Source organism: Drosophila mauritiana, chromosome 2R, assembly GCF_004382145.1.
Source record: "Drosophila mauritiana strain mau12 chromosome 2R, ASM438214v1, whole genome shotgun sequence".
NCBI classification, from domain to species: Eukaryota; Metazoa; Arthropoda; class Insecta; order Diptera; family Drosophilidae; genus Drosophila; species Drosophila mauritiana.
In genome coordinates, this window is record NC_046668.1 from 6,474,754 (window position 1) to 6,492,964 (window position 18,211).

An 18,211-nucleotide genomic window follows, 5' to 3' on the forward strand; every position below is an offset into this window, starting at 1 on the left:
TTGCGGACTCAGCGAATGGTTGGAAACTCGACTATGAAAAGCGACGTACATACGTACAAAGGAAAATAATGTTTTGATGTACAAATATTTATTATTTCTTTGTTAAAAATGTTGGTTGTAAGAGAAAAACTCGAAAGAGGTTTGGAGTTGTTAAAGAAATATGAATGGCTGTTGGATGCCTATGTACTGGTAAGTTAGCTTCGTTTAGATATAAGCTTTGTTGTCTGCAATATTCGTGCGGCTTAATGAAGTTATAGTTTTTATCCCACCAAATGAATACTGTGCAATTGGACGTTGAGTAATGCTGGAGCAGATTTGGTGTGGTTGGAGCTATTGGTGCACCTCCTGGCGGTGCCTTCCGCCAAACTGAATGTTATCTTTGTTCCGTGGGAAACATATAAAACCATAATTGGGCTTTTTACTGCGAGGTGTGTTCCTTGGATACCTCATGTTGTTGATCATGCATTTTCGCCTCCTTTGCTTCGCGCTTTTTTGCGCGCCCCTTATTGCGGTTTTTATTTCTAAGACTTTCATACAAGACTGATGATACAATTCTTATATATAGGACTTCTTCATAGACGATCATTGGAGTAAACTTCCAGGGAATTGGCAGAAGCTCTTGGAAAGCATTCCTCTGGAGAACCTTGGAGAGTTGCTTCAAAATGAGAATCATAATACCCAGCTGACATGGCCATTCGATCTGAAGAACCTGCAAGAGGAGCTTAGGAAACTCTGCGTCAGCCGTGTACCAAATCACCCGCCAGATGTTGGTAAAATCCCGTCAGTATTTGAACCAAAATCAGTTTAAAATATCTTTCTTTACTTAGAACTCCCTTCCTTGCTCACTTCTTGATCACCCAAAGCTGAAATACGTGTTCCTAAAGCGGGTTAAGCCAAAGAAGCACCATGAAATCATTCGAATGGCCGAAATCTGTGCCCTGAGTCAACAAAAAACTCCTGTGGACTTTATTGTCGACTTTGGGGCTGGTGTCGGTCACCTGGCACGTGTTTTGGGCTACGGGTATGGATTACGAGTGTGCTGCTATGAGATGCAACCCGATCTCAATCAGCAAGCAAGGGAAATTGACTTGAAGCTGGAGTCCATGGCAGCAAAACATCTGTCACAGGATGAAACCAGACACTTTCAGCGACCAGTACACCTTACACATCGCTTGGAGAGCAGCACTACGCCAGAGCAGTTCCTATCCAGTATTCGGCAGGCCCTGCAGCTAACAGACGACAATTTCCGATTTGGTGTGATAGGCCTGCATCCCTGTGGCAATCTGGGACCGACACTGATGCGCATGTTTCTCGGCTGCCCGCAGGCCAAGTTCCTCAATTTTGTGGGCTGTTGCTACCAGAAGATGACCACTCAGGCTACCCATCCCAGGGAGCAAGTCCATGGGTACCCGTTAAGCAGTGTAATCAAAGATAAAAACGGATGCCAACTCAGCTACGAGGCCCGTGAGATCTCCTGCCACGCCATGGAAGTGTATCACGATCGTCTGCGGATGGGGGACTACCAACATCTCCGCATACACTCCCTAAGAGCCGCAGCAGAGCGAATAATAGTGCATCAGTTTCCAGAGCTTCGGCACTGTGCGCTGCGAAATGTAAAGTACTCACCCGGCATGACGTTTCACCAGTAAGAAGACCAATTCCAAAGACATATATACAAATCTAAACCAATTTTTGCAGATATTTCCAGAAAGCCGTACAGGGTACTCGCTTTGAAGGTCTGGATAGCCGAACTCTAAGTAACCGGCAGACGGAAACAGATTTGGCAAACTGGCAACGGATAGTTTCATTCTACACACTTCGATTAATGATGGCTCCGCTGGTGGAGAGCATTATTCTTTATGATCGCTGCCTGTTTCTAATGGAAAATGGTATAAATCATTTTTTTAGCACAAATTATATTAGGTACTCAAAACATTTATCTTGCAGACTGCCAAGTACAGATAGAGGCCATATTCGATCCGCGCCTCTCGCCTAGAAATCACATCACCAGGGCCGTGAAACCCTAACTTTAGTGGGGCAGAATTACCCTAATCTAACCATATATCACGCACAAGCGACAAGCCTCATCCTTATCGTTTAATGCTATAAAGTGTAACCACAACATTGCCTTTTGCGTTTACGTGTGTTTATTTTTAAAATGATAAAGTAATATATCGTTGAACGTAGAAAATGCTTGCTGCATAATATCATTGTGCTTACTTGTAGTAGCCCTTCTCGGCCGCCGCCTCCACGATGGTACGAATGGCAGTGAAGGCTTCGCTGGCCGTGGGCTGGATCTCCACGGCGGGCAGAATGAACAAGTCCTGGCTGTCTGGCGGACCACGCAGCTCGAAGGTGTAGGCAATCGGAATACCCGCCTCTGAATGCGCCCAATCCATGCTGCCGCCGCTCGACGGGTAGATGGTCTCGAACAGACTACCACTCACGTAATCCCTACCGCTCTCCGCCTTGATTGCGGCCGATGCCTTCTTGCCGAACTCCTGCAGGTCATCGTAGTTGGACACCCGCTCCTTGGTGTAACCGTATGGGAACATTAGCATTTGAGAGTAGGAGTGAAGAGCGATGTATGTCTTTATTTGCTCTTTGTCCGCATTTGCGCGTATGAAATCTATCAAGCGCTTGGTCTCCAGTTCGCTTCCAGCGGAGGGTCCTGCATAATCGTAGCGGGTGGGATCGCTGCTGGATCCCGTCGAGTTCCAGTGGTCGGGGTAGTTCCTGTTCAGATCCACGCCGCGGCAGGTGCCAAACAGCTGACGGTTCTTGCGCCACATTCGGTCGTGCTCGAATGTGTACTTGTAGCCATCGGGATTAACAGAGGGGAAGATAATCCAGTTGTAGTTCTGGGCCAGTTGTTGCACCTTCGGATCCTGGGAGGTCAGAAGCTGGTTGATGATGTAAGTGGCCGCGGCTGGGGAAATCCACTCCCTGGCATGAATTCCACTCTCAATGAAGATGGCCTTGTTATTAGCATTGCTGGTCAGCTTTACGCCCTTGATTGCGTTGCCCTGGGTGCTGCTGCCCATATCCAGTACGGTCACGCGATTTGGGTACTTCTCGGCCATTTTGTCCAGCCACTCGTAGATGGTCTTCAGGTGGAAGAAGTGCTGCCAGTCGAGCTGCGAGGCATCAATGCTTTCCGGTTGAACTTCGGCCAGATTGCGGTCGATCTTCTCCTGAAAGTTGTAGGTCTGACATGGAAAGACTCGTTTAGTTTGTAATTTATTGGTTGCTATTTCTAGAAACTTACCAACACTCTATGCTTGACCTTGTAGGTCTTCAGCAGATCAGCGATATCTGCCACGCGATGGGCCGCTACCAGAATGGACAACTTCTGGCCAATCTCGCGAGCATGGCCGATGAATGTGAGGCTGTCGCTCTGCTCCTCCAGCTTCTGGAAAAGTTCTATCTGCTCTTGGTTCTCGAACTCCACGTTGTAAATGCGGTAGTTGTCGTAGCGCGCCTGGTCCGGAGGATTTACGCGGCAGCCGGAGTCCCCAGCCACCGGGCATATTCCACTGTTCAAGTTAGTACCGCTCGCTGCCATCGCAACTCACAGAATGACTAACCATTGTGTTCCGATCCACACTGCTGGCATATTTATAATTTTATTTCCCATTTTTCCACTTGGCGTGCCAGAGAACGAGCGAGAGGCGGCGAGAACAGCGGAGAGCTAGCTATTGCTATCGCTATCAGCCGAGTCCACATCCACAGAAGGGACGGCCAGCGGGAAGGGCTGGAAAACCTGAAATTCGTTTACAGCTGTGCGACTAATCCAGGGTTTCAGGCGATCAACTTTCGGAGAGACATATGCGTTATGACCATCATAAAACAGTTCCGCGAAAATTATCCTATTTCGATCATTTTTCGTTTGGTAATTACGATAATATTTAGGTCTGGATTATAGAGAACGCTGTCCAAACATTAAACTCTCTATGTACATACATACATATGTAAAACGTTCTATATTTTGGTATTTTTAAATTACCGAAAAATTTATACTCTTTTTCTATATTTTATTTTATATTTTTATTGTATTTAAGTATACGACTAAAATTACTGGAATTCATAACTTGGACTAAAATTCTTTTAATATAATTTCTTTATAAACTGTTCAATTGGAAATCGTAATCAAATAAATATATCAAATAAAATATCAAAATTAGTATACATCATCAGTTTTATTAAAATGAATGTTAAGACTCGCAAAATCGAAAACATTCCAAACTTAACTACTTTTTCTTGCCCCTGCCCAAGGTGAGAGTGTGCGAACCATTAGCCATCTGGAGCCTTCGACGCTGCAGCTCCTGGCAATCCTCCTCCAGCTGCCGACGGGCCTCCTCCAGTTGGGCCTTCTCCTCCAAATGCTCCCGCTTTAGCCGGTCGAACTTGGTGTGCAATTCCTTCTCGTTGTCCTTCAGCTCGTTCTCCTTCTGCTTGACCCGCTGAACGAACATTTGGCGCACTTCCTCCTCCTTGGCCTGCAGACAAGCCAGATGGTCGGATCGCTTCGTCTCGAAGGTCTGCTGGAAGGACACCGGCTGGTTGTTGCTGTCCACGTCCACAAAGCCCATTTGTTGTAGGCGCCGCTGGCGAAAGAGCTCATAGTGGCGTGTGTGAGTCAGTTCGCGCAGATCCTCCATGTTAGTGCGAATCAGCATCTCGCGCAGCTTCACAAAGTCGCAGTGCGCCTCGTTTTCTATGTGCACCGCTCCCCATGGATATTGGCGGGCACGAACCTGCTTTCCGGCCACCTTTACGAACTCCGTACTGCCAACAACGGCAAAGGGTAGATGGCCGTTCATCGCAGCATTGGTTTCGGACACGGTTTCGTCGTCCATGGGAAACTGGTAGATGCTCACATTGTTCCGCCGTAGTTCGTCCATTATGCGTTCCTTAAACCCTGACAGCTCCGACTTGGAAATGGTGTCGGCCTTTGCGATCACGGGAATGATGTTCACCCGAGTGTCAAGCTGCTTCATGCACACCAAATCCATAGCTTTCAGACCATGACCCGTGGGACATATGAAGTACAGGCAGGCGTGAACGCGTCCATCATGAGCACTGGCCATCGCCCGCTGGATCTTGAGCTCTTCCTGCAAATACGCTTCGAACTGGCTGTCCACGTACTCCACCAAAGCCTTGTAGCTGTCCGCTTTATTAACCTGGTCGCCGTATCCGATAGTGTCACAGACGGTCAGCTTCAGGCGGACGTTGCTCTCCTGCAGCTCGTACGTATTTGCCTTCAGCTTCACATTGGGCAGGCTGTGCGGGCTCGGTGTGGATCCAAAGCTGGTATTGAACAGTGTGTCCATGAGAGTGGATTTTCCGAGAGCGGTCTCTCCGATGCACAGGATGTTGAAGCTAAAGCCGTTCTGGACGCTCTTGTTGACCAGCTGGTCCGGTAGGGTGTCGAACCCCACGTGTCCGCCAAGTTGAAGGAGCCTGGGGGCTTTGACCGCCACCTCCTGCGTCTTCTTTTCAGTCAATAAATGAACCATTTCGTCAATACTTCCGTTAGAACAATGCCACGACCCAGCAGCAGGCGCCACTCTTTATACCCGGTAATCTCGTATGTGCAGCCTGTGTAAGCCCTAGTCCCTTTTCTTAATAAAGCATTTGGGTTTTCCTGCATCTGGTGGCGTACCGAGAATCAAACTGCATTTAACAGTTTTCTACCTGTGATTCCTTTTACCTGCAGCCTTGACGATTTTGAATGCGGTACCGCCTCATTTGTCAGTTGTCAGACAGCCCGACTATATCGATTAAAGTAGCTAACTAACTTTTATCAATTCCAATTAAACGATGGATTATTCGATTGACATGACTTTTATTTATCAGAAAGATAGTCTCGTAACAGTACATTTTATATATGATTTCTGGCGTATGACGCCACGGCTGGCTCAAATAAAGTCCCATCTGGACGTCCTATTTTCAATGACTTTTCCCACATTTGTGGCCATATATCGGCAATAATACGGCGAATGTTAAATCGGTCGCGATTATGAACAGTAATGCCAACTTTCAGATCTTAAACTTTTGAAGAGCTAATACTTAGAACGGTGATATCAATATTTTTATATTTAAATAAAAATAGAAACATATTAAAAACTACATTGAAAATATATATGATTATAACTATGTCCTTATATTCATATGAATCAACCGTTTGGCTATAAAACGGGTAAAAATGGCTCGATAACATGAACGGAACAGCATTGGCGAAAGCAAACACTATTTTTATATTAAAATTCGCCGAAATATATTACATAATTAGAAACATATTAAAGACTACTATGAAAATATATATGATTATAACTATGTCATTATATTAAAATGAATCAACAGTTTGGCTATAAAATGGGCAAAGATGGCTCGATAACATGAATGGGACCAGCAACGGCGATAGCAAAAACATTATTTGTATATTTAAATTCTTCGAAATATATTACGGAATTAGAAACATATTAAAGACTACATTGAAAATCTATATAATTATAACTATATAATTATATTAATACGAATCAACCTTTTGGCTATATAGATGGCTCGATAACATGAACGGCCAACAATGGCGATAGGAACCACGTATCGTTATCGAATACCGCAGTTATCTTTCGACGCATACAGAATTTGCAAAGCCGGAGGAAATTGAAGAATCTGTGGAATATCAGAGACTTACTAGTAATCTAGCACTTAAAAATAACATCCAAAAGAGCCGGAAGTGGTAAGAACTCTAAAAACGATCTGAAGTGCTTGGGTTTTAGAATTTTTCCCGCTTAACGCGATTTTCTTTGTCTGGGGGGCGCCGCCATTTTCTTTTCACCTGGCCGCCGCTTGTCTTCTTGCATTTCGCCAGTACTTTCACAAAGCAAATCTCGTATTCTTCGCAGAATCCCCGGAACTAAATTGCCAGAAAGTTCTCAGGCAGCACACACCGAGATAAAGCGCCCCGGAATAGCCGCCCATGAGTAGTCATCGAGACGGAGCCGGAGCCGATCGTATCACAATCAAAATTCACAACATGAAGCGTAGCGCCTCGCGCTCCCCGGGCCCGGCCTCCAGGAGCAGTTTGTCGCGCAACTCGCGAAGCATGGGTCGTGGGTACGACAACGGCAGTGGCGTGCCTGGCGATTCGCCGGAGCGCCTGTCGCCGGAGCGCATGCGACGTCGATTGGACCGCTCGCCGAGTCGTTATGGCTCCCCGCACCGGGAGCCCTACATGCGTGGTCCACCGCCCGCAGAGCGACCAGCTGGCTACAAGGTACTTTGCGTCAGCGCATTGCCGCCAAAGGCTCCGGACGATTTCATCGAGGAGACACTGTACCGCGAGTACAAGAAGTTCGGCGATTTTAGCGTGCGACTGGCGCACGACTTGGATGAACGGGTTGCTTACGTTTGCTTCCGAACGCCTGAAGATGCACGCGAGGCAAAGCACCATAAGCCGCGCCTGATCATCTACGACAAGATGGCCATTGTGGAGCCGGTGTACAAGTCCACAACCAGACCGGAATATAGGTGGGATTTGTTTTTGTATTTCTATTGTTAGCCTTGGCTAATCTAAGATGCTTTGCAGACCACGCGGTCACTCAATGTCCCCACCGGACTACGAACGTTACCACTACTCGAGGTCCCCTATGGGACAAGGCGTTCCTTTGGATCACCGTCGACCTCCAATTGATCCCTACGACCGGTACGGTCCTCCCCATATGCATCCGCACGCAGTCCATCCACGTGATTACCGCCCATTGCACCATGACTATCCTCATCCGCCACGCGGACCACCTATGCATCGCGGCGGCCATCCGCATCACCTCCACGGCCATGCGCCGCCCCATCAGTATGCTCCCATGAGGCCATTAGCACCACGCCCACACGCTCCCTATGAAAAACCTGAGAGCAAGAAGGACAAGTTCCCCAATTACTTGCACCATGTGCAGCCCGAGGATGATCCTCTTTCTACGCGCACACTGTTTGCAGGAAATCTGGAGGTTACCATCGCCGACGACGAACTGCGTCGCATCTTTGGCAAATACGGAGTTGTAGATGACATCGACATCAAGCGACCGCCGCCGGGTACGGGGAACGCGTTCGCGTTTGTACGTTACCAAAACCTGGATATGGCTCACCGTGCGAAGATCGAATTGTCCGGCCAGTACATTGGCAAGTTTCAATGCAAGATCGGATACGGCAAAGTGACTCCGGCAACTCGTATGTGGATCGGAGGCTTAGGTGCCTGGACTTCTGTCACTCAGCTGGAGCGAGAGTTTGATCGCTTCGGTGCTATCAAGAAGATTGAATACCAGAAGGGCGAGCCGTACGCTTATATTCAGTACGAGACGGTGGAGGCAGCCACGGCGGCGGTAAAGGAGATGCGAGGATTCCCATTGGGTGGACCGGAGCGTCGACTCCGCACGGACTTCGCCGAGTTGCCCGGTGCCACACCGGCAGCACCTTTCAAGAGCTCAAAGCCGCCATATGATGAAAGTGCGTTGGAGTACAGACGTCCGGAATACGATCCGTATTACGAAGAGTCCGCCGCCTACGCTCCGCGCGGTGGCTATTCCCCATATCCACCTAGGGGTGGCTACCGTGGACGTGGTGGTTATCGCGGTAGAGGAAGAGGCATGTACCATTATCACAACGATGTGCATAGGCCGCCGCATCCTGGCTCCTTAGCAGGTTCCTCTTCTTCAGTTCCCCCTCCCGGCGGAGTGGAGGATGAGTGGCGACGCCCGCCAGGAGAATCCTACGACAGGGGAGCCCGCTCCAGCTCCCGGGAACCTGGTGTAGAACGCTCTCGTTCTAGATCCCCATTGAAGCGGACTCGCTCTCCCGGATCTGACTCTGACACCTCGACTCGTCGCAACGACGCCCTTGCATCAGCCAGTACGGTTCCGGAGGTGGCGCGCAAGTGCAGCACAGTGTGGACCGGAGCGCTGATCCTCAAGAGCTCACTGTTCCCAGCCAAGTTCCATTTGACGGACGGAGATACGGATATTGTGGAGTCGCTGATGCGCGATGAGGAGGGCAAGCACAACCTACGTATCACCCAGCGACTGCGTCTGGATCCGCCCAAGCTGGACGACGTGCAAAAACGTATTGCATCCTCATCGTCGCACGCCATTTTCATGGGCCTGGCGGGCTCCACTAACGACACCAATTGCGACGATGCCAGCGTGCAGACGCGACCACTAAGGAACCTGGTTTCCTATCTCAAGCAGAAGGAGGCGGCTGGCGTGATCTCGCTGCTTAACAAGGAGACGGAGGCTACTGGGGTGCTCTACGCCTTCCCCCCCTGCGACTTCTCCACAGAGCTGCTAAAGCGCACCTGTCACAGTCTGACGGAGGAGGGCCTGAAGGAGGACCACCTGGTGATTGTGGTGGTGCGCGGCGGAACGGCCTAAGCTGGAGCGGCTGGCGACGGTGGGGATGGGAGGACAAACTGGAGGTAATAACTAGCCACAGTGCTAAAGGAAAATCTCCGCCACATCTAATTATAACATAGCAGCCGTAGTCGTATCTTAGCTCGTCCTCTCCCAAGAGGAGGACACCCGGGGCCACATACATGCAAGGGACGTGTATGGGGCTCCTCCAAGCACCGCATACACACACACACACACACACATATGATGCACACATACAGAGACAGAAGCAGAACCGAGGAGACTTCACCCACACCTCATGACCCAAAAACCCGTATTAATTAACCATTAATCAACCTTCTTTTGCAGACAGGATCTCTCTTTTGGTTTTAGTTCAAGTTCTCGATGTGTTAGTGACAGTGAAGTTTATACATCCTTTTCATTATTGTGCTAAAAAGTTTGAAAAATCGTTCATGATTGTATCTAAAGCTACCCATACAAATTATCCAATTTTATTATGTTAAAGTGTACAACAGTATGAAAACAACATGAGTAAAACAAAATCAAATTTTTTCTAAAAAAAAAAAGAAAAACTCCATTCGAGTGTCCGCATATGATCAACAAGTAGTGCGAAATAATGTCGATGAAAAGTTTTTGTGTTCCTTAAAAATTGATTTTCCATTTTGATTTGTGTTACGCTGATGATTTTGCCTTTGCCCTTTCGTTTGTGTTCGATGACGAGAAGGCAGTGCGACCAAAAGTGCGCCCAGTAGTGGTCTGATTGTCCAGTTGGGTCCAAAATAAGACTGCGAAGTGGCTCCAGAAGTTGTTTGCAGTGCAATTTCCCAATCAGTGCGAAGTGCTTAACTCCAGCTGAGTTTCAGTTCCCCTCGATCTCCAAGAGGTTCTTTGGTGTTTCTGGCCGCTGGGTGCGTGTAAGTGGCTGGCGATTCCATGTCGTGTTCCGATCCCCGATCAATATCCGTCTTCCATCCGAAGAGAGAACGTCGTGTAGCATTTGCTCCAAAATGTCTATACTGTTTGATTTGGTTTGGCAATTGTTACATTGGTTTTCTTGTGGCTGCGCTCAACAGAAGAATAAGAATAGTGTTTTGTTTATAATTTATGCAAGCATTCATGCTACATTTGCTTCAGTGAGTTCAAGTGTCATTCCACGGACCAAGATCAGTTTATACACAATGATAATCCAATCCGAGCAGTTCACCCAGTGCATGTGCTGTGTATGCGTGTGTTTGCAAATCTATTATTTATATATACCAATCGTAATCTGTACACTCAGAGGTAGTAATAACGATCAAACGCAGTTGTCTTGCATCATTAGACGGATGTTCGAAAGTAATTTATGATTCAACAAAATATTATATCAAACTATTGTACTGATATCCAAATAAACGACACCTATCGCATCCTACGTGTTAAAAATGTGAGTTGTGAGTTACAGTGCAAGCAAGTGTGGAAGAAAGTGAACCATCTGCTGACCAAGGAAGGTAACGAAATTAAGCACCACTGCTAGCATCAACATCAATTTTATTACCAAGTGGAACGCGCCAGGGCCCTGGATTCGCGTTTTTAATCGTAGTACAGGTAAAAGGTGGTGCAGACCGCAAAGTACGAGGGTCTCTCCACGCTGTAGGTCACAAATCCGTCTTTTTCAGCATCCCACAGGAAGTTGACCATGGAGTAGAGGCCCTGCATCAGGAACTCGCCCACAGTGACCAGCACTATGTAGCGATATCTGGGGCGAAGCGTTGGTTAGTTGGACAAAAACTGACCGCCGAACCAAAGTCACCTGTCGTAGTTGTCGAGTTTGATGCGGTTCTTGATTTCCTCGCTCACTTGCGCGGCCATGTGAAGGGAGTGCTTGGGATGGAACATGTACTCGTCGTTGTAGTGTCGGTTCATCACCGCCTTGATGATGTTCTCCACGCGCTCCTTGTTGAGTGGATTCTTGGACTCCAGGCGGTAGGTGGGCATGAACCGCATGGTGGGCTACAAATGAAACAGATCTCAGGGTATAAACACAGTTAGTTGGGCATTAAACGGACTCACCTTGGCTGCCGGAGCACCCATCGGCAAGGAAACGCCCATATGGGACTTGGTCAGCGATCCGCGCTGGCTGCTTGCCGGCCTCTGCATGTCGATGAAATGGGAAACCGAATATGCATGTTAGTTAGGCCACAGTTAGAACCACATCGATACCCAAACCCCCAATAGAATCCCCACAAGAAATGGCGTGACTTGGCCAAATTTTAGACGAACCGTGTGGTTCCCGTGTTCACATCCCGTTACAAGCATCAATTCATTAAAAAGACATCAATACCCTATTGTAACCATAATGGCAAAATCAATCGTATACCTTCTCACGCTCGTGGCCCAGGCACAGATTCACCAGTCCCGACCAGTTCTTCGCTGCAGCGGCTGCCATTCCTTTCGAATTAATGAAATCGAGTCGGCTCGAGTGCGTAGAGGTTAGCCATAAAACCACAAATGATTATGCCATTAAGTCATTCCCTGCCAGATTACCTGACGGTCTGTCGCCGTGGCAATTCGTGGCGTTTGGCTTTGTTGAATCAATAATACCAGCCAAATTATGCGCCACTTGTCAGCCCAACTTACCGGCTTAGTGCCCTCGGCCGACTTTTCCTTCTTCTCCTTTTTGCCCTTGCCAGTTTCCGCCTCCTTGGCGGCGGTCTCCGGCACGACATCCTTGCTGCGCCGCTCTTCCGGTGAGTCGCCCATGATCACAATGTTTAACTTGAAATGCCTTTTAGAACTAAATTGGAGCAGAAATATACTAGCCAAGGGGACGAAGGAAAACGACAGCCTCCTTAGATTGTTAAGAAATTGAAAGATCAGCTTACAACGACAATTAGTTTACACTTTATTTGGTTTGCAATATGTGTTGGGAATATGCTTCACATTTCGGGTCGGTCTTGCGTTTAAAGTATACATATCAAACATATACACACAGTCAGTAGACAATAATACACATCCAAGTTACGATATTTACGTTATTACTGGGTGGTGGTGCTCTTGTGGCCACAAAACATCAATTACATCTATATACACATATTTAAATATAAATATACTCGATACGCTCGGATTCGGTTAAATACACACCTAATAAATTATCTATAAAAAGTAAAACAATAACAGTGCGAATTCTTGGCCACATTTCCTTGTCTTTGTCCTGTTGCTTCCACTTGTTTGAGTCCAGGACTCCGAGTATGTCTAGACGTTAACGAACAGTTGAGTGTTTTTGAAACATTCGTGGCTCTTCGAAATATATAAAAACTCAAATTCAGTTACAAAACCTGCAGTACAACTACTAAAAATTGGCGATAAAACCGCGCTGGTGGAGATAGCACAACACCGAGGAACGACTTCTTAAGACATCTAACATCCATGTACTATATGTTGGCCAGTGGGCCATATAAAAGAATAGCGTCTCGTCTCGTGCAAATTTTGGTGCAGACTTATGTAAATATTGGAAAGTTTTAATTTCTCTGTATGTCGTTTCATTCGTGTTGTTCTAGATTTTTCTATTAAGATTTAGATTCTTTGTTTCCATTTTTCATTTAAGATATTCGTACCAAAGTTAGTTTCAGTCGTGTAGTGGACACATAGGTAAAGCTTTAGTTGCGATCGGGAATCTGATCGCAAGTGAGTGACATGTAACTTGTTGCTTACATAAATAGACACATGCTTTTTAGCCGATAAATCGTATGCAATGTATGGTGGACACGTATAAGATGCAATAATTATAATCAGTGGGTTTCGTTAGTACATATAGTAATTGCTGGATTGTTTTGGGTATATGCTATGCTCAGCGGTGTCTTCGATCTGCCAGTAATCTGTTTCTTAATATGCCTCTAAAATGTAGCTTTTGGAATTCGATTAGTTCAAGTTATTTTTGATGGTATCGTTATTTCATAACGCCACATTTGGTCCAAAAATTGTAATATTTATTCGTCCCTCAGTTCCGCAGCTAGTCGTTGGATCGCACTTTGCGCAGCGATCCGCGGTTAAACTTGCAGATGGACTCGAGAAGAGCGGAGCGTGTTGGCTCGTCGCCATCGCCGCCCTCCGCATCCTCAGACAGCATGTTCGGTGTGGAGGACTGCCGTTCCACCGGTGCGCCAGTCGACGACGGCAATTCCTGCTGATATATGCTGCCCAAGTGGGGTCCCGGAGTAAGCGGTGGTGCTGAAAGGAAGACGAGATCGGAAGTAAGTCATGTAAGTTCGAGCAAATAAGCCAACAAACTACTAATTTGAAGCTGTGATCTGATTTGAATAACTACATTTGATGCCGGCCAGTGTGGTGGGCTCCTCGGGTGTGCTGTCGGAGCGGTTGAAGGAGTCGGTCCCACATAACCCGCCAACCACCGCGGTGCTGGAGGAAGCTGCTGCTGCAGTCGCAGCCACAAGCGACAAGCGTCCATTGTTTGTTTGGATTGAACTTTGCTGCTTTAGCTTCGACTGTTTGTGCTCTAGTTTCTATACGTAAGCATTGAAATAAACGAAAAAAGAAACCAAAAATGAGCTGTGTAAGATTGAACTACGTGAAATGTTCGGGCTTTGGGTAACTAACGGCTTTCTGTTTGGACTTCCGCTTCTCCTCCTCGGAGCTCATCAGTTCCTGGACACGCACAATGCGCTTTTGGTTCTTCACAGACTTCTGTTCGTCCCGCAGGCGGTTCTCGCTCTTGATAGCCGCCTGCTTAAGCAGCTCCTTGGCGTTCAATGATAGCTTAAAGTATGGCTTTTCAGCATTGGCAGCGGCGCCGGCGCTCTCTGTTGAAGCGTATTGCAAGAAGAATCTGTGACCCAACAATTGCTCCAGCGTCGGCAGGCCAGCTTTGCAAGCTTCCTTGGAAAGAATGCTCTCCAGAAGACATTCTAGAACAATAACAAGTTTAGAAAATAAAGCTTTAGTTATCTAAAAAATAAAACTTACTTAGCGCTTCGGGGCATTCGGTGATCTGGCGCACGACAGACTCCTGCAGCGGATAACCCATGGCCATTTCAAAGAGGACATGACCAAAACAATAAACATCAATAGTCTCGATGGCATGGATTTTACTGTGCTGCATGAAAAATGGTCGGTAAAACGCTGGAACGCCCAGCAAAAAGTTCTCGATGTCCAGTAGCTTAACACAATCGTCCACTATCACTATGTTCCCGGAATGTAGGTGACCTTAAAATGTTTTCATTTATTAAATAAAAAGTAGCTTTCAAAAGGGCTTCATCTTACCATATGCGTATCCCTTCGAGTGCAAAAATATTAGAGCCTCTAGAATCTGCTTCCCATATGTAGCCACTTGTTTCATTGAAAGCGCAGTGCGCCCTTTGGGATTGCCGTACTTGCTTAGGAAGGGATTCTTTGGATTCGCGGCCATGCACAAAACATCCTTTAAAGTACCATGCTTGTGGAATCTACGTGGATACATATATTAAGTTACATAATGTGTAAGTTGGATAACGTGAGCTACTGACTTTCTTATGACCAGGCAACCGTTTTCGGTGTGGGCTGCCAGGAGAACGGGCTCGATGTGCGGATGCTGCAGGCCCATCAGGCTTTTCATTATGCCCCCGATTTCTTTTTCGTCGATAAACTTGTCGGGTCCGTACTCCAGCCACTCAGCCACCACCTCTGACCCGGGATCTAAGGTTCCGGCGTCGATGGAGTGACCGCTACCATTGCTGCTCCCAGCGGCGAAATGTTTGCTCTGATGGGTCTGTGAGCCGCTCTTGACCAGTTGCTTATTGCTGCTCTTCTCCGGCGGCTTTGTAGTGACCTTAAAGTAGTGCTTCCGGAGGCGCCAGCCAATGGCACCCATACTTCCACCCAGCGACCACGTAGTGTCGTTGCGCAGGCAAAGCATGGCATTCTGCACGGCATGGTCTGTAGAGGATTGGAGGACATCGATTATGGGACCTTCTTCTTTACTAGCAAATGAACTCACCGTGAAAGGACTGCGAGTAACTCTCGGGATCCACGAAGCGCTTGGCTGGCAGCGAGGAGGCCAATATGGGATTCATTAGTACGGCGTTTATGTACTCTTGCAGGGCTTGCTTCCGTTCAGCTATGAAATCCGGGCGCATGTTACCAAAGATGCGTTTGCGAGGCAGCGGCAGCTCGATGCCGGAGACGCGGAGAGACTTGTCCAGTCGGTCGAAGTCATTGTAGCGGCGTAGAACGGTCCAGTAGTCCTTGTTGCTGGCGCCCCTCCACACGCGCAGCAGGTACTCCTGCAAGCAGACACACACACAGTCACATTCGCCGCCTGCATGAAATCATCAACAATTATTGATTTTTCGCTGGGGTCAGCAGCTCTGCCCCCTCGCGATCTAGCTACCGTATGTCCGGCGACCTCCTGGACGGCGGTTATCTCGCAGCTCAGCGCCTGGGTGTCGTCAATTGGCAATTTCCGTTCATATCTGCTCGCAAAAACGGCCATTGGACTCCTTTGGATACATTTTCCACTTCACTCGACGAGCTGCGCTGCTGCTGCTGAAAGTGTATGTATGTGTGGGCCTGGCCTCCACCCTTTTCCACAAGGATCCGAATGGATTGGTCTTTGCACTGAATATCTAGAGTTTCTAGTAATTCTCTAGCTACTACCCCACTTGCAGATTGTCTTTGACCCCTTTGTTTAATGCAGTTTTCGCAGTCCAATTGGAGTCGACACAGGAATAATTTTTCACTGTTTACTGCAGCGCACCGACTGTCATTTTTGTATCGATAGTATGTATGCAGTTACCGATAGGCTGCAGCTAGGATTGAAGCGCAAATTTTAAAAGGAGCAGTGTTGTATATCGCGTAAAATTAAAGACATTACAAAATTTATTGGGAATATAAGTACAAGTGCAAGCATTAAGTTTCCAAATCTTTATAGGTCTTCCTTTAAAAATCGAATGCTGAAAGGAAATACTGTCCACCATAAATATTTTATTGGAAGATAATAAGAGTATACCAGATGTAAGCCTTGTTAAGAGTCTTTCGCTTTGCAGATAATATTTTTAAAATGTTATATTCTTAATTATATCCTTCATCCGTCTCAATCTGCAATTCCTCAGATATATATATCATCATGTCAACATTTTTATGTGGACCTTTACCAAAAACCTACTTATGGAAAGTATAAATAGCGAAATAAATTTGTAAGCTGAGCATCACCATTGAACATTTTACAGCATCAGCTAGATAAAAGCTGAGCGCCCTGCACTGTCCCGGCCGAATTTGCGAGTTATCGATAACGGGGATGAGCTTGCGTTGTTGTTTTTAGCTAGTGCGAATTAATTGGGAATAGAAGTGAATATGGCCGCAAACTACGCAAAAGCAAGCAAGGGCATCTCGACGGCGGCTCTGCGCAGCCAGCTGATGGGCCTGATCAACTTCACTGGCACGCACAAGGACCAGGCGGACAAGTACCGCCAGCTGCTGAAGACTGTGCTGGCGAACACCGGCCAAGAGCTGATCGATGGGCTCCGGCTCTTTGTGGAGGCCATTGTGAACGAGCACGTCAGCCTGGTGATCTCGCGGCAGATCCTTAACGACGTGGGCAGCGAGCTGAGCAAGTTGCCTGACGATCTGTCCAAGAAGCTCTCTCACTTCACCCTGGAAAAGGTCAATCCGCGCGTCATCTCGTTCGAGGAGCAAGTGGCTGGCATACGTTTCCACCTGGCCAACATCTATGAGCGCAACCAGCAGTGGCGCGATGCGGCCACAGTGCTAGTCGGCATTCCCCTGGAGACGGGTCAGAAACAGTACTCCGTGGAGTGCAAGCTGGGCACCTACTTAAAGATCGCTCGCCTCTATCTGGAGGACAACGATTCGGTGCAGGCGGAGCTGTTCATCAATCGGGCATCGCTGCTGCAGGCCGAAACTAATTCCGAGGAGTTGCAGGTAGATTGGTTCTTTAAGCTTTTTTAGATAGATAATATATTAAAAATCCCATCTTTTAGGTACTATACAAAGTCTGTTATGCCCGTGTCCTGGATTACAGGCGCAAGTTCATCGAGGCCGCCCAGCGATATAACGAGCTCTCCTACCGCAAGATCGTGGACCAAGGCGAGAGGATGACGGCACTGAAGAAAGCGCTCATCTGCACAGTCCTCGCCTCTGCCGGACAGCAGCGTTCCCGCATGCTGGCCACTCTGTTCAAGGATGAACGCTGTCAGCACTTGCCGGCCTATGGAATTTTGGAAAAGATGTACTTGGAGCGCATCATTCGGCGCTCCGAGCTACAGGAGTTCGAGGCACTGCTGCAGGATCACCAAAAGGCTGCCACTCCCGATGGCTCCTCGATCTTGGATCGGGCTGTTTTCGAGCACAATCTGTTGTCCGCCAGTAAGCTGTACAACAATATAACTTTTGAGGAGCTAGGCGCTCTGCTGGACATACCCGCTGTGAAGGCAGAGAAGATTGCCTCCCAGATGATTACCGAAGGCCGCATGAACGGACACATCGACCAGATCTCGGGCATTGTGCACTTCGAGAATCGGGAACTACTGCCTCAGTGGGATAAGCAGATCCAGTCGCTATGCTATCAGGTTAATTCCATAATAGAGAAGATAAGTGTCGCCGAGCCCGATTGGATGGATAACCTGAACTAAAGCAGGCTCTCACCACCCATCTCCACCCACTTATTTTAATTAAAAAACGGCATATAGGAACGCAGTAAATCGGAGAATATAACCCGCGACTGCGATAGATTTCATTTTTAAATTATAAAAATAAATGAAATTATGTACATTATCGATCCTGTGGAACCAAAAAAAAAAAAAGAAAAAATATCGAAA

The 18,211-nt window shown here is 47.4% G+C and overlaps 7 protein-coding genes across 8 annotated transcripts; 3 read left to right on the plus strand and 4 right to left on the minus strand.

Annotated features, from left to right (window-relative positions):
• The first annotated feature begins 33 nt into the window (after positions 1-33).
• LOC117138270 (protein RRNAD1) lies at positions 34-2,122 on the plus strand. 2 transcript variants are annotated; one of them, XM_033300237.1, is made up of 5 exons: positions 34-189; positions 566-766; positions 828-1,645; positions 1,699-1,889; positions 1,948-2,122. In XM_033300237.1, exons 1-5 carry the CDS (start codon positions 109-111, stop codon positions 2,025-2,027), a joined length of 1,371 nt encoding a protein of 456 aa, XP_033156128.1. In that variant the 5' UTR covers positions 34-108; the 3' UTR covers positions 2,028-2,122. The 2 variants fall into 2 exon arrangements, with proteins under 2 accessions (XP_033156128.1, XP_033156129.1); XM_033300238.1 differs by lacking the exon at positions 34-189 and having other exon boundaries at positions 678-770; positions 1,948-2,040.
• A 7-nt stretch (positions 2,123-2,129) lies between these two features.
• On the minus strand, positions 2,130-3,801 carry LOC117138272 (zinc carboxypeptidase). The gene is made up of 2 exons (XM_033300240.1): positions 3,269-3,801; positions 2,130-3,209 (listed from the first exon to the last, which is right to left on the minus strand). Exons 1-2 carry the CDS (start codon positions 3,563-3,565, stop codon positions 2,217-2,219), a joined length of 1,290 nt encoding a protein of 429 aa, XP_033156131.1. The 5' UTR covers positions 3,566-3,801; the 3' UTR covers positions 2,130-2,216.
• Positions 3,802-4,172: 371 nt separating this feature from the next.
• Positions 4,173-5,755, minus strand: LOC117137584 (septin-2). Its single transcript, XM_033299090.1, has one exon. It carries the CDS (start codon positions 5,517-5,519, stop codon positions 4,251-4,253), a length of 1,269 nt encoding a protein of 422 aa, XP_033154981.1. The 5' UTR covers positions 5,520-5,755; the 3' UTR covers positions 4,173-4,250.
• Positions 5,756-6,611: 856 nt separating this feature from the next.
• Positions 6,612-10,388, plus strand: LOC117138588 (RNA-binding protein spenito). Its single transcript, XM_033300768.1, has 3 exons — positions 6,612-6,745; positions 6,912-7,536; positions 7,595-10,388. Exons 2-3 carry the CDS (start codon positions 6,986-6,988, stop codon positions 9,423-9,425), a joined length of 2,382 nt encoding a protein of 793 aa, XP_033156659.1. The 5' UTR covers positions 6,612-6,745; positions 6,912-6,985; the 3' UTR covers positions 9,426-10,388.
• A 526-nt stretch (positions 10,389-10,914) lies between these two features.
• On the minus strand, positions 10,915-12,169 carry LOC117138590 (tctex1 domain-containing protein 1-B). The gene is made up of 4 exons (XM_033300771.1): positions 12,021-12,169; positions 11,454-11,534; positions 11,194-11,393; positions 10,915-11,139 (listed from the first exon to the last, which is right to left on the minus strand). Exons 1-4 carry the CDS (start codon positions 12,141-12,143, stop codon positions 10,974-10,976), a joined length of 570 nt encoding a protein of 189 aa, XP_033156662.1. The 5' UTR covers positions 12,144-12,169; the 3' UTR covers positions 10,915-10,973.
• Positions 12,170-12,261: 92 nt separating this feature from the next.
• Positions 12,262-16,149, minus strand: LOC117138589 (PX domain-containing protein kinase-like protein). Its single transcript, XM_033300770.1, has 8 exons — positions 15,766-16,149; positions 15,373-15,658; positions 14,903-15,311; positions 14,661-14,842; positions 14,364-14,603; positions 13,998-14,305; positions 13,708-13,903; positions 12,262-13,610 (listed from the first exon to the last, which is right to left on the minus strand). The coding sequence occupies exons 1-8, from the start codon at positions 15,865-15,867 to the stop codon at positions 13,393-13,395; spliced, it is 1,941 nt and encodes a 646-aa protein (XP_033156661.1). The 5' UTR covers positions 15,868-16,149; the 3' UTR covers positions 12,262-13,392.
• A 498-nt stretch (positions 16,150-16,647) lies between these two features.
• Positions 16,648-18,169, plus strand: LOC117137590 (COP9 signalosome complex subunit 4). The gene is made up of 2 exons (XM_033299100.1): positions 16,648-17,315; positions 17,375-18,169. Exons 1-2 carry the CDS (start codon positions 16,728-16,730, stop codon positions 18,023-18,025), a joined length of 1,239 nt encoding a protein of 412 aa, XP_033154991.1. The 5' UTR covers positions 16,648-16,727; the 3' UTR covers positions 18,026-18,169.
• Positions 18,170-18,211: the final 42 nt, after the last annotated feature.

Excerpts from the sequence above, each read along its gene's own strand:
- LOC117138270 (XM_033300237.1), top strand. The coding sequence starts at position 109 with ATGTTGGTTGTAAGAGAAAAACTCGAAAGAGGTTTGGAGTTGTTAAAG. Across the intron at positions 1,646-1,698 it reads CCCGGCATGACGTTTCACCA|ATATTTCCAGAAAGCCGTAC; the intron begins GTAAGAAGACCA and ends CAATTTTTGCAG. Across the intron at positions 1,890-1,947 it reads CCTGTTTCTAATGGAAAATG|ACTGCCAAGTACAGATAGAG; the intron begins GTATAAATCATT and ends TTTATCTTGCAG.
- LOC117138272 (XM_033300240.1), bottom strand. The coding sequence starts at position 3,565 with ATGGCAGCGAGCGGTACTAACTTGAACAGTGGAATATGCCCGGTGGCT. Across the intron at positions 3,210-3,268 it reads AGGTCAAGCATAGAGTGTTG|ACCTACAACTTTCAGGAGAA; the intron begins GTAAGTTTCTAG and ends TTTCCATGTCAG.
- LOC117137584 (XM_033299090.1), bottom strand. The coding sequence starts at position 5,519 with ATGGTTCATTTATTGACTGAAAAGAAGACGCAGGAGGTGGCGGTCAAA.
- LOC117138588 (XM_033300768.1), top strand. The coding sequence starts at position 6,986 with ATGAGTAGTCATCGAGACGGAGCCGGAGCCGATCGTATCACAATCAAA. Across the intron at positions 7,537-7,594 it reads ACAACCAGACCGGAATATAG|ACCACGCGGTCACTCAATGT; the intron begins GTGGGATTTGTT and ends GATGCTTTGCAG.
- LOC117138590 (XM_033300771.1), bottom strand. The coding sequence starts at position 12,143 with ATGGGCGACTCACCGGAAGAGCGGCGCAGCAAGGATGTCGTGCCGGAG. Across the intron at positions 11,535-12,020 it reads CGGCCGAGGGCACTAAGCCG|AGGCCGGCAAGCAGCCAGCG; the intron begins GTAAGTTGGGCT and ends ATCGACATGCAG. Across the intron at positions 11,140-11,193 it reads AAACTCGACAACTACGACAG|ATATCGCTACATAGTGCTGG; the intron begins GTGACTTTGGTT and ends GCTTCGCCCCAG.
- LOC117138589 (XM_033300770.1), bottom strand. The coding sequence starts at position 15,867 with ATGGCCGTTTTTGCGAGCAGATATGAACGGAAATTGCCAATTGACGAC. Across the intron at positions 13,904-13,997 it reads GGAAGTCCAAACAGAAAGCC|AAACTAGAGCACAAACAGTC; the intron begins GTTAGTTACCCA and ends GCTTACGTATAG. Across the intron at positions 13,611-13,707 it reads CACACTGGCCGGCATCAAAT|CACCACCGCTTACTCCGGGA; the intron begins GTAGTTATTCAA and ends TCTTCCTTTCAG.
- LOC117137590 (XM_033299100.1), top strand. The coding sequence starts at position 16,728 with ATGGCCGCAAACTACGCAAAAGCAAGCAAGGGCATCTCGACGGCGGCT. Across the intron at positions 17,316-17,374 it reads CTAATTCCGAGGAGTTGCAG|GTACTATACAAAGTCTGTTA; the intron begins GTAGATTGGTTC and ends CCCATCTTTTAG.